General features: G+C 50.1%; 1 protein-coding gene across 1 annotated transcript; it reads right to left on the bottom strand.

The window, feature by feature from the left end:
- Window positions 1-688: 688 nt before the first annotated feature.
- STIP1 (stress induced phosphoprotein 1) lies at window positions 689-13502 on the bottom strand. The gene is made up of 14 exons (XM_035013111.1): window positions 13397-13502; window positions 10117-10326; window positions 9505-9646; window positions 9205-9346; window positions 8376-8544; window positions 7270-7396; window positions 7078-7180; window positions 6676-6796; window positions 5609-5705; window positions 5345-5469; window positions 2289-2325; window positions 1972-2075; window positions 1590-1762; window positions 689-1182 (listed from the first exon to the last, which is right to left on the bottom strand). Exons 1-14 carry the CDS (start codon window positions 13403-13405, stop codon window positions 1110-1112), a joined length of 1632 nt encoding a protein of 543 aa, XP_034869002.1. The 5' UTR covers window positions 13406-13502; the 3' UTR covers window positions 689-1109.

Below are 13502 nucleotides of genomic sequence, written 5' to 3'. Positions count from 1 at the left end.
TCAGTGGAGGCAGCTGGTGTGGGATGAACCCGGATTTGAAGGTGCAGAGGAACCTCCTCTGAGCAAAGAGCCAAGTGTGAGAAGTGAGTGGTTGGTTTTTTTTTTTAAGATTTGAGAGGTAACATGCATGCGCAGAGAGAAAAAACCCGGATTCCCCGATGAGCATGGAGCCTGACAAGAAGCTCAATCCCACAACCCTGAGACCGTGACCTGAGCCAAAACCGAGAGTCGGATGACCAACCAACCGATTCTCCCAGGTGCCTTGAGAGCAGCGAGTTCTTTAAAGACTAAAACCATCATAGAGCAGCTGACAGAGATGGTCTCCCAAGAGATCTGAACACTACCAATAGGAAACGTTTTTGTTCTTGGGTGGGACCCAGTGTTCCCTCCATTTAGCTGGTTTCTGGTTCTGAGATGAGAGCGTGATGAACGATGTGGGAAGCGCCAGAATGTTGACCTGAACCTCTGGAGTTAGGGTCGGAAGGCCCCAGGCTCCCTTTCAGCGGCTTGTTGGGCAACAGTGCCACCTAGTGACCGAAGCATGCTGAGGTGCCACTGATCCGTCCCCTTGGAAAGGAAGAGGTTCCGGTGCCCAGCTGACACTTCCACCTCTCGCACACTCCAGGTTGTAACCCCTATGGGGCAACCACTTCAGGGTCACTTGGCAAAAAAAATCACAAGGACGTAACAATGTATAACCACGCCCGACTGGCTTGTTTTATTGGAGAAGGGCACGTGGAGTTAACAATGTGAAGACAGCTGGCCCGGAGGTTGGGGGAGAAGAGCCTCCCCTCCCCACACATGCCCACTGCCCCAAATAAAAAATAACCAACTATGGGAGAGCAGCTGAGACGGCGACTGAGGGCGGGGAAGGGAACAGGGAACCCGAGGACAGCGGAAGAGACCATGCGTGTGCTGGGAGGGCCCAGAGGCAGCGGCGGTGCGAGTAACGTAATACGAGTCTCTGTATCTTCCACATAGGTCTATATAAATATATAGAGAGAAGTTGTTCACTTTCCCCTGCTCTCCCCTCTGCTCCGCGCTGCTAGCTGCGGTCCCAGCTCCTCTTTCCACATGAGGGCAAAGGGAAGGGGATGATGAGCAAGTCATCACCGAATTGCAATCAGACCCACATCCATCAGCTTCTGGATCTTCTGTGCTATTACAGGATTCTTTAAGTGTCTAATGAACAAAAAGCAAAGTTATGAGACACGAGACTTAACCTAAAAAGGTCTTATTTGCTCTCGGAGCAACCCCAATGCAAACCCTGCGGAAGGCCCAACAAGGAGGCGGCCAAGCAGGAGTCCTGGCTAAGACGGCTCCGCGGAGGCCTTGGCCCGCGGGCAGCACCGCCCCGCCCCGCACGAACCGCGGACACAGCTTGAAGCCGAAGCCGCTCTCCCTGCAAAACTGGTCTTTCCAACAGACCGCTCAAGCGATCGGGGCAAACACAGCCACGAAGCCCTTCCAGCTCACCAGCTGCGGCCCGCCTTTTCAGCTGTAAGCAAGCCATACACAGTAACCCCCCCAGAGCTCGGGCCACTTCGCAGCTCACCTTCCCCTCTTCCGTCTCCCCCAACTCCACTTACTCGCTGAGCGCCTGGGGGTCCTTCTGCATCTGCTCCAGGATGAGCCGCATGGCCGGGTCACTCATTATCTGCTGCACCTCAGGGTCGGCCATGGCCCGTCGCTTCACGTCTTCGGGGCTGTCGTGGCGGTTATACTGGGCCATCATACAGCGCTGGTAACCGTCCGCCGCCTCCTGCCTCCCAGCAAAGCCAGAAAGGGGCGCGTGAGCACTGACCAGTTCGCTGCTTCAGCAGGGCCAAAGTAACAAAGGGAACTGAGAAGGGGGGAGACAGACAGACGGAGAAACAGGCAAGAGGCAAGCAGCAGCAAACCAACACCGAGAAGACCCAAAGGAGAAATGGAGGCAGGGGAGAGCCCCCTGGCGGCCAAGAGCAGCCCCACCTTACAGTTGGAGTCCAGATCTAAGGCCTTCTGGTAGACATCCATGGCTTTCGTGTAGTCCTTCATCGCCTCCAAGGCGGCCGCTTTCCGGGTGTAGCCCTTGACTGCAGAGAAAGGTGAGGCGTCATCAGAACACAGCTCTGCAGGATGCCACTTCCACCTTCCCATGGGAACCCCAACATCCATCTCGCCCGCGGATGCTAGGTCCTAACGGCCACCAGCCCCGAGACAATGGGGGGGGCAAGCACGTCCTCTCCCACTCTCCATCTCTGCGCCAGTGTCGAGGGACGGGGGAGGAGTGGCAGAAAAGCACTTACTGAAGGTGGGCTCTAGCTGGATACATTCCTCACAGTCCTAGAAAGGAGAGAGGAGAGAAGTGAGGCTTGAAGACAGACTGATCATTTGGAATAAGTGAACACTTCGCCCAGACCCACGACAGTGTCCTTGTCTTGCATCCCGAGCTGCTGTTAATCCAGGCACCCGGGCCCTTTCACAGAAGGCCTAGCAGAGGAGGGAGAAGCGCAAGTCAAGTGAAACCATGAGGGTCGACAAACCCAGACTACGGACCACCCCATAGAAGACAAGTGGCCCGGACTCTTCAAAGAGCTGAGATTATGGAAAAATCCGCAAAAGGTGGGGAAACTTCTAGCTTGAGAAATGGAAGAGGACATGCACGCAAACCAGATGAAATGCACGGGCCTCGATCCTGACGGCTTTACCACACAGTTTCAGTTAAGTGGGGAAATCTGAAGAGCCCCACATCACCCGGCCTTACGCTCTTTGTCCCTCTATTACCAGGAGCTAATGACACTTCAAGAAAAGTGCACTCAGGAGCTCAGACGTGGAGTGCCAAACATATCCCACTTCCTTTCACAAATGGTTCGGCAAAAACACGTTATGCTCATTGCTCAAAAAGGTGGAGGACACACAGGCGTTCGGGTGTTTTTGTTTGAAGTGCCTATGAAATGGAAAATTCTGGGGAAAAAAATGCCATACACTATCATTTCACACCCAGACCTACTTCCAACTATTCCGGCAAAAAGCTAGCCCAGAAATGGTTCGGTTCCTAGCTGGGGAAGTACCACTCTCCCTCACAGGTGACCACTAGGCGAAATGACCTGGCTTTGATGTCCCCCTAAGCCAGACAAGGGCCCAGAAGATAGTGGCATCAACAACAAAAACTAGCATGGACTCAGGTACTGGGGTCTCTGCATGGGTCACATTGTCACCTTCCCATAAGGTGGTCCAGACTTGGGGCGCCTGGGTGGCTCAGTTAGTTAAACGTCTGACGTCAGCTCAGGTCACAATTCTGGCGTCCTGGTCTCGGGCACATATAGCTTCCTGCTCCGTAGGGAGTCTGCTTCTCCCTCTGCCCCTCCCCACACTCGTTCTCTCTCTCCCCTCCTCTCAAATATATAAATAAAATCTTTTAAAAAAAGATTTTATTTATTCATTTGAGAGGGAGAGAGAGGGGGAGAGAGAGAGAGAGAGAGAGCACAAACAGGGGAAGATCTCGGCAGAGGGAGAGGAAGCAGCAGACTCCCTGCTGAGCTGGGAGCCCGACCATGGGGCTCAATCCCAAGACCTGGAGATCATGACCTTAGCCAAAGGCAGACACTTAACCATCGGAGCCACCCAGGCACCCCTCACACATATAAATAAAAAAAATTTTTTTTAAAGAGGTGGTCCAGACTTGGACATTGTATTTATTAATTTTTTTTAAAGATTTTTATTTACTTATTTGACAGAGATAGACAGCGAGAGAGGGAACACAAGCAGGGGCAGAGGGAGAGGGAGAAGCAGGCTTCCTGCCGCTCAGGGAGCCCGAGATGTGGGGCTTGATCCCAGGACCCTGGGATCATGACCTGAGCCCGAAGGCAGACGCTTAATGACTGAACCATCCAGGCGCCCCTTGGACAACATTTTAAAAGTCATCTACTGATCAGCACGGATAGTCATCTAGAGAATGGTTTAAAAATCGCCAATAGAAGCACCAGACAGTTTGCGTTCGAGAGAGCAGTGGGACTAACTCCCTTCATGGTGTCGACAGAACTACACCTGACCATGCCCAATGTGACCGAGAACAGCACACCTGCTAACTGACCTAATCAAAAAGTGAGAGCAGATGGTAAAGCCGCTGTGGAAAACAATACCGTGGTTCCCCCAAAAAATATATGAATAAAAATAATTAAAAAATTAAACCTTGAACTACTCAGTGACACAGCACTTCTCCCAGAAGAACTGAAGTTGGGGGCCCCCAACAGAGGCCACATGCCCCCCACCACGGACACAGGACCCCAGCAGCCGCAAGGGGGGAACCACCAGTGCTGCGGACGGAGAACGGAGGAGGGGGACAGGCGGACCATGGCGTGTCCGTGTAACGGAACAGCACTCAGCCTTCAAAAGGAAGACGACATGGTGCTCAGTGAAATGAGCCTGACACGAAAGTACACACGCTGGCCAGTTCCACTTACAGAAGGTCCCTAGAGGGGCCACATTCACAGAGACAGAGCAGAACGGCGGCCGTGAGGGGCCGGGGGAGAGGGAACAGGGAGTCAGTGTTTAAAGGGTGCAGTTTCAGTTTGGGAAGATGAAAAGGTTCCGAAGGTGGATGGTGGTGAGGGTTGCACACAGTATGAATGCACTGGAGACCACTGACCTGGACGCTCAGAAGGTTAGAATAAAAAAGGGGAAGGGGAGAACAAGAACAACAAAGAAAAGGAATCTATCATCAGGAAAGGTGGAAAAGGATCCACTTTTCTTTCTTTCCTTTTATTTACTTATTTAACAGGGCGAGAGAGCACACGCAGAGAGAATGTTAGAGAGAGAGAAGCAGGCTCCCCACCAAGCAGGGAGCCTGATGCGGGGCTCAATCCCAGGACGCTGGGATCATGACCTGAGCCGAAGGCAGACGCTTAACCACCTGAGCCACCCAGGTGCCCCCACTTTTCTTTCTTTTAAAGATTTGAGAGAGAAAGCGCGTGCCTGAGTGCACAAGTGGGGGAAGGGGAGGGCAGAGGAAAAAGCAGACTCCACACTGAGCAGGGAACCAACTCGGGACTCGATCCCCCCATGCTGGGATCATGACCTGAGCCCGAAGTCAGACGCTTAACCAGACTGAGCCACCTAGGCGCCCCCAAGATCCACTTTTCCAAATACTCCCAATCACTAATATAACTCCACAAGCCAGGACGGAGCAGACGTCAGGCTTGCATTTTACAAAACTCACATACACACACCACCACCTTGACTCTAAGATCAAAGTAAAACCATCAAGCAAATGTTGATGAAAATAGGAAAAGAAAAAAAACCGCATTCCTCACGTACAGGTCAATTGCCATAGTGCCTGCTCCACATTCCCAGACCTGCCCACCTTGAGCGCCAGCTGAAACTCCAGGAGTTTGGTGTAACAGGCAGCGCGATTGCTGTACAATTTGGCATCTTTTGGATTCCGTTTGATGGCTTCTGTATAATGCTTCATGGCCTGGGGATAGTCCCCTGGATAAAGGAAAAAAACTTTTTTAGAAAGCAAAAAGCCACCCTCCCCCACACCAGGGACTATTTATTTAGCACACGGGCAGCCGAGGCACAGAGGATAGCTCTGGACGACTCCTCCATCACCTGGGCTATAATGTACCTTTCTGAAAACATTCATTGCCTTTGTTCTTCTCCTCCAACGCCAAGTCAGGGTTTATATAAGCCAGCCGCTCTTGTTCCTTCAGAATTTTCTCCGCCTAAGAAAAAATAATTCTTTGGATAATCATTTAAACTCTCATGAACATAAATATTGCACTAGAAAAATCCTGATGTGGATTTTGATTTCCAAAAAGTACTGTGGGCAACATTTTAGTTTTTGTTCAAAGAGCATGCAACTCTTGATCTCAGGGTTGTGAGTTTGCTCCACATTGGGTGCAGAGATTACTTAGAAAATTACATATTCATTATCAAGGTACACTGTGGGGTGCCTGGGTGGCTCACTGGGTTAAGCGTCCAATTCTTGGTTTCAGCTTAGACTGGGTGTGGAGCCTGCTTAAGATTCTCTCTCTCCCCCTCTGTCCCTTCCACCTCCCCTCACTCAAAAACAAAAAAAACCCCACACAAAACAAAAAAGGCAAGCAAGCCCCTGAAAATGATCCATGTGTCAATAACACAATTTTCTGACCAGTCTTGGGGCCCCTGGGTGGCTCAGTCGGTTAAGCGTTTAACTTTGCTCAGGTCATGATCCCAGGGCCCTGAGATCGAGCCCTGAATGGGGCTCCCTGGTTGGCAGGGAGTCTGCTTCTCCCTCTCCCCTTGCCCCTGTTCACAATTTGTGTGTGCGCAAGCACTCTCTCAAATAAAATCTTAAAAAAAAAAAAAAATTTTTTTCTGACCAATCTTTTCATGAATAAAATCACCCCCCCCCCATAGTTTATGACAAATTGCACAATACATAACACTTTGGTTATGTAAGGTAAAAAAAAAATCTTAAGTTACAATAAGAACCATAACACTCAATGCACTGACCCTCAGCAGAAGGTTTAAATCTTGGCCGATAAGAAAGTACAGCAAACAACCTGAGTTATTCCTTATGTGCTATCGTGTGACAAGGACATTATATAAAATGACCAAAAACACTACTTAAAAAAACTTAAGGTTCACTACTAAGTAACTGCAACTATAAGGAATAAGAACTTAAAACATCCCCATTCTTTCCCTACCCACCTGTTGGCATTTCTTGAGCACATCTGGGGTTCGGTGCTCTGCCAAAGACTTGTTATAGAAATGGATGGCATCCTTGTACTTTTCTTCTTTGAAGTAGGAGTTACCAATTCGAGCGTAAGCTCTGACAAAAACAAGCAAAAAAGAATCTGCTAAGGGCAGAGCAGGGACAAGGTCAGCTCCTGCAGAGAAAAGACATCAGCAACTAGAAATAAGGCCCCCATCACCACTGGGACACTACGCCCTCCAAACACCTTTTGTCTCCATGCCTGCGGCCTCCTCTCCAGCCCACCGTTAACAGAGCAGGTGATGTGGCCAGCAACCCTCCTCCCCATGCAGGAAAATTTAAGTCTTGGACATTGACCCCTCCAGACCACTCGAGGTACCGCCGAAGGTCACGCGTACTTGGCAATCTGTCGATAGTCTTCTCGGTTTTCTCGCCCCACTTCGATGGCCTTCTCACAAAGCTCCCGGCATTTACTGTAGTCGCCCTTCTCGAAGTACACGGCTGCCAGGCAGGATGGTTAAGGAAGAGTCAGCCCTTGTCTCTCCCCAGGACTGCCTGACAACGCACTTACCCCTCGGCCTGGGCCTCACCTGCTTGATTGGTCATGTAAGTCATGTTGGTGGGGTCCAGGTCCTTGGCTCTGTCGTAGTGCTTCAAGGCCGTGTCAAAGTCTTTCTTCTTGTAGGCCTCATTCCCCAGCTCCTTCTCTTTCAGCGCCTAGATGAAGTGTGGAAGGAGTACTGAGCAAATCTAACCCAGATGGCAGAGAGCGCAAGAGCTTGGGACCTGCCCCCGGTCCCGTACAGCACGTACGACCAACAGGTCACCACATCTGCCGGCATCTTCTCAACCAGCTGTGAACTGAAAAGTGAGGGGCTGAGTGTTGGAATGGAAAATTAAAAACTTTCATCTCCACTTCCTCTGAAGTGCCCCCCTTTCCATCTACTCTCCTGCATTTTATCAGAAAGCAGAGAGCTTCTTTGGGGGAGAGGAAATCTCTCCAGCCTGCACCAACCTCCAAGAGGACAGCAGCTCTGTGCCCGGTTTTACTGGGAGAGGCTGTGCCAAGGCGGTTTCTGTCCCGCGGCCTTCTGGGGGTCTCAGTTGTCAGGGAACAGCGGCAGGGGGGTGGGGAGAGGATGAAACGGGGCTGGCCCAGTGGCAGCAGTCTTCAGCAGAGCTTGCTACCACCCACATCATAGGGCCCTTTTCCAGCTCTGAGACACCCTGAACAACCAACGCTTACCCATCTGAAGGTGCTAAATTTGGCAACAATCTGCTGTTCCCATTTATAAGAAGGGAAATAAAATCGTGTAAGCACATGCCTCCTGCTCTGGAAGACTGTGTTGCTAAGTGGACAACTTTCAACTACACACCACATCCGACCAGAAAACAGGAGCCTAAATTAGATGGGTGTAGACAACATTTCTCTGGATCCCAGCGAGGACAAAAATCACACACAGAACTTTACCGGCCTGCCCCAACAGCCCCCTGCTGCAAGTCTCTGAGATACACCATTCTCATGAAATCGCCTGGCAAGTCAACCTTTTAACATACTGACCATTCTGGTAACAATAGCACCCGGACGCTCAAAAACTGTTACAGCCGCCCCGACCCACAGTGCTCCTGCCTGACAAGGACTGCTGGCTGACTAGGTTGTTTAGGAATGTGTGACAATAAGGAGGAAAAACAAGACCTGCTTCTTATTCTCTGGAAGATCTTCTTCCATTGGCTCTGGCTTCGTGTCCTTCTTGGGAGGAGGAGGTGGGGGAGGTGTTCCAGCTTCCTCCTCCTCATCCATACTGCCCAGATCGACCCCCAGCAGGACACTGAGAGTAGTCATGATCCGGGGATCTTGCAGTTTCCTAGCATTGATTAAAAAAAGAAAAGAAAAGAAAAGAAAAGAAAACCACAATTATTTTTCACAACTAATTTTAAACCCCCACTGACTGCTAAATCTCAGATGACTGCATACAAGAGCTTCTCCTCCACAGAAAAACTGCTGGATTCTGCACTATCCACGAGGTACCACCAAGAAATACCCTATCCTTCGACAATCCATCTAAAACGAGGTAACAACTGTCAGATTTATTTCTTGAAGGCAGAAGATACACAGAGAAATGAGTTATAGGTATACTCCATCTCATCCAGCATGACTTAAGAAACACATCTTTACACCTGACGCTCTTCTCAACCACAAGTTTCCACTCCAACGTACCAACAGACAGCATCTGGTGTGCATGGAAAGGATAGGGTGGGTGCCAGATCAGAATTAGAGTAGAGCAGTGAAGAGGCATAGAAACTTAGGAAAAAATTCCAAATTATTCTGATGTATGTCCCCCTTGACCCTTTCTAGAACTATAAACAACCAACAAACACTACTGCTCGTTAGAGAAAAGTCAAAGACAGAAACACTGCTGTGTGAGTGAGGGACACCCTCCTCCCCCTATGCCCGACCATAAAAATCCCAGGAAGCACAATGTCCACGTCCATTTCCAAAGACAAACCATGCTGCCTTGACTTACGTGCCCAGGTCGGATGGCTTGTTTCGTAGTTGCTCTATCAGTTCCCGGTAGGTAGGATCAGCGAGCAGCGTCCTTGTCCTGGGATCACTCTCCAACTTCTGGTACAGATTGGGCATGTTGAAAGGGTTCATGAATTTCCGCTCTGTTCCGAACAAAGGAAAGCACGTTACTAGAAATCGGTTCCCTTGAGCCATGATGCCCCTGTAGTCTATAAGCCTGACATTTAGGCGGGGAGCCTCAAAGTTAACCCTGTTTAAAAAAAAAAACAACAAAAAACCCCAACAGTGTATTGGTGTCTACCTGCCAACCGGGCCTCCATATTCTGTAAGCCCTCTTTGAGCTGAGGATTATTTGCTTCATGTTTTAAACCCTCTTCGTAGGTTCGCTTGGCTTCTTCAAATCGGTTTAAGAACTCAAGAGCCGCTGCTTTCCGTGAATAGCCCTTAAACCAGCAAAAAAGGATACAAAACAAAGGACATCTAGAGGTAAGTCCAGAAGATGAAATCTAAAGAATCTGTTCTACATTTCATGGGACAAAACGGGTATTCACGCGAAGACCAAAGAACAGGAGGAGAAGCACATAATGCCAAGATTGAGAACGAAGAATCCAGACAAGTATCAAAGATGCTCACCCTCCCCACCTCAGCTTATCTTACGACCCAGGGCTGTCCGTTTCTCTGGCAGCATTTTCTCTCTCAGCAGTACAAGAGATAAGACCCGTCTCAACAACGGATGGTATCTCAGACTTGGCGACCTGTACCATCAGTCTGAGGAACACACTCAGGGAGGAGAATGGACGGGTAATCAACTATCCGTCTACAGGGACACACAACAAGCCAGGTCAGGAGGGCCCAGTATGCAAAAACGGCGTACCTGTGAAGTCCGAAGAGCCCCAGCGCGCCCACAGCTTACCTTGGCCCAGTCAGGCTTCAAGTCTACGGTTTTGCAGCCATCCTCGTAAGCCTTCTGGTAGTCACCCTTCTTGGCATAGGCCGCTGAGCGGTTGCTGTAGAGCACGTGGTTCTGGGGATCTAACTTAATGGCCTCAGAGTAGCACTGTAGAGCGTCATCAATGTTGCCTGCACTCAGGGCCTTATTGCCCTTCTCTTTTAGCTCATTTACCTGACGGGGAAAAAAAGCCAAGGTACTTTTTCTCTCCATAACACACTTGCTTGGTCCCAATTTTCTAAGTGGCACTTCTACTTTTCTTCAGTTACCGACAAAGAAATTATTTTACAAACCAAAAGAGAAATCATTAATGAGTTCATTTACCATCTCCCACACCTTTTGGAACCTACCAGAAAACAGTAATTAACCAGGAAAAAAAGCCTGACCCTTTGCTCTCCACTAGCTCCAGTGTGAATTAGAATTCCAGCCACTCTTCCAAAAGTCTCTACTTAGGGCTGATGAAGGACACACTCTAGGACACACTCATGAGGTCCTTTCACGGAAAAACAAATTTGCCATTACAATGCCAAGAAGCCCAAACAATAAACCAAACACAGGCCGCATTGCTCCTCACAGAAGAGGGATTCACGAAGGAAGTGAACCAAGTGTGCTTGGACACACGCTCCACAACCCACAGGCTTCACGCCGGCTTCTCTGGGAGCATCAAGATACTCACCCATGGTCAGAGAAGAACCTATTTCCATTCGTAGGTGTGGTGATAGGTCACAGCATGGTAGATCACTGCTCTGTTCCTTAGTGAGTGAGAGCTAGCCCACCCAAACCAGTTTTGCCACATTTAAATATTATTATACAGAGTATGCAAAAAAATGAAACACTATCGGGCGCCTGGGTGGCTCAGATGGTTAAGCGTCTGCCTTTGGCTCAGGTCATGATCCCAGGGTCCTGGGATCGAGTCCCACATCAGGCTCCCTGCTCCTTGGGAGCCTGCTTCTCCCTCTGCCTCTCTCTCTGTCTCTCATGAATAAATAAATAAAATCTTTAAAAAAAACCAACAACACTATTTGTGGTTTAATCTCCAATCCTCTCAAATATTCAAAACATGGTCCTAATTAGAGGGCTTCTCCTAACCAGGGATGCCCTACAAGAGAGGAGGGGCCACATCTCAAATGCAAACACATTTGGTGAGATCAAGCATGTAATCAAGTTACCAAATCATTCTCTCTCTGACTCTATCATCCAGCCCTGACCCACCACTGTTACATACTGATGCAAGTGATTTTGGAACCCTGAGGCACACCGATCGGGAACTTCCCTCCATTAACCAGAGATGTTAGAGAGACAACCTTGAGAAGGAAAAACTCAAAGGCTGCCAAATCCAGCAAAGGATAAAAATCTTAGAACTCAGGAAGGAGACCACAAAGCAAAAAGTTAAAAACTCAGCTAGTATCAAGATGCAGCTGAGAACAGTTCCATGAAGTTCTTGCCTATCCTACGAAACATCATTTGCCAAACAGAGTACTGACCCGCAGTAGGTCAGGAAATCAAGTCTGTAGGCTGTGACCAGCACTTTAAAAGTAGAATAGAAAATACCAGCCCACGATGCACATAATAGCAAGCACTATTTTGTTAAATGTTACACAGTTGTATCTCTGCATTGATTCTAATATAAAAAGTACATTACACCCTGGGACTTATTTGAAAAATATTAAAAAAACATGTAAACACGCCAATCTGTCCAACTTGAATACAGATCTCCCAGTTGAAAATAAAAACCAAATGCAGAGAAGTCACATGGTGAATGGGTTCAGCAGTAGGTTCGAACACATCTGGAGTTAAAATGCCAGGTGGCCAGCTCACCAGTCATGAACGTTGCAGCCCTGAGTTTAGTCATTCATTCAGTCTCCCTGCACATCTGCTTCACCTACAATGGGCAGTTCGCTATAAAGTTTTTCTTATTTTGGTAACGGAGGGACAAACCCCTTTCTTAAATTTTTAAGTAATATGTTCCTCACTCCAGAAATCTTTTTCTTGTCTCTACTTTAGTCTACTTAATCCCAGATACAATTTAATTATCCCAAGTGAGCAAAAAACTTATTCATCCCCACATTTCCACTCCATTTTTTTTTTTTTTTAATTTACTACAGAGGCTCCAGATTTGATCAAAGCAGCAATGGCTATACCTGAAAAAAGCAACACTAGGCTTTGCAGATCACACCGAAAACAAGGGGCCGGTTTTTCCCCCAGATGAATCGCTACACTTCAATGAACAGCTTCCAACTGAATAAAATCTCTCCAGGCCGTTCACAACCTCCAGGCCGCGGAGGATATAATGAAGCCACTGAAAGCAACCACCAGCAGCTACAAACTCGGTCCCCTAAAAATGCTGAGCCGAGACAAGTAACTTCTTGCTGCTTATCTACATAGCCTAGATTTTCTACAGCAACCAATTCCTCCTTGTGTAATCAGAAACCAACCTTCCAGAAATATCAGTCTTGAGTTACTCTCGAATCACATACACACAAAACCGAAAAGAAAGAAGAAAGGGAGGGGCGGCACATGCATCTGTAAAACACTGGTAGAGATGGAAACCGTTCCAAGGACTTTGGCGGCACCCTCCCTTTCCTGCATCAGGCAAAGTCTGCCCGCCGCTCATCAAACCTTCACTCAACGCTCTTCCATCCCGGCCCTTCCAGATGCAGAAGAGTAGTATTTCCCCCCACTGGCTACTTCCAGTGTATTCGCGTCCCCGCTCCCCACATTCCTCCACGTTAACTGTGGCCAAGTCCCCGGGGGCTTCTCCGTCGCGAATCCCGGCTCTCTCAGCTGGCGAGCCCCCGGTGTGGAGCCGGCCCTCCCCGCCCCTACGGAAGCCCCCCCCCCCCCCCCCACCCCCCCCCCCCCCCCCCCCACTGTCCCCCCCGCCCCCCTCCGCTGAGCCGACAGCCACCTCCCGGGAGGCCTCCGGGGCCCAGCCACGGCCTCTCTGCCCGCCGCGGGCCGGACTTCGGCCGAACTGTCGCCGGCCCTCCGGCCCTCCTCGCCGAGCCGGCAAGCGACGGGCGCTGAGTGGACCCGGCGCTCCCCGCGGCCCGGCCTCGCTACACTGCTCACCTCCCGCCCGGTGGGCTGCGGCCCTCACGGGCTCGCCGCCACCGCCGCTGCTCGGCCGGCCCCAGACCGCCGCCCCGCTCGGCGCCCGCCCCGCCCCGCTCCTCCACCCGCGGCTCGGCCTCGGCCGGTGTCCGAGCGGCCCCGGAGCCTCGGCCCGCCCCTCCCCCTTCACCTGCTCCATAGCCCAGCCCGGAACCCCGTTGAATCGACTCCGTCCGCTCCGCGTTCCCAACCGCACGCGCCGCCTTCTGGAACCTACTAGAAGCTGCCGGGACCCC

This window comes from Mirounga leonina, unplaced genomic scaffold (genome assembly GCF_011800145.1).
Source record: "Mirounga leonina isolate KUSES-001 unplaced genomic scaffold, KU_Mleo_1.0 Mir_166, whole genome shotgun sequence".
NCBI lineage: Eukaryota > Metazoa > Chordata > Mammalia > Carnivora > Phocidae > Mirounga > Mirounga leonina.
This window is presented reverse-complemented; position numbering and strand designations above follow the sequence as displayed.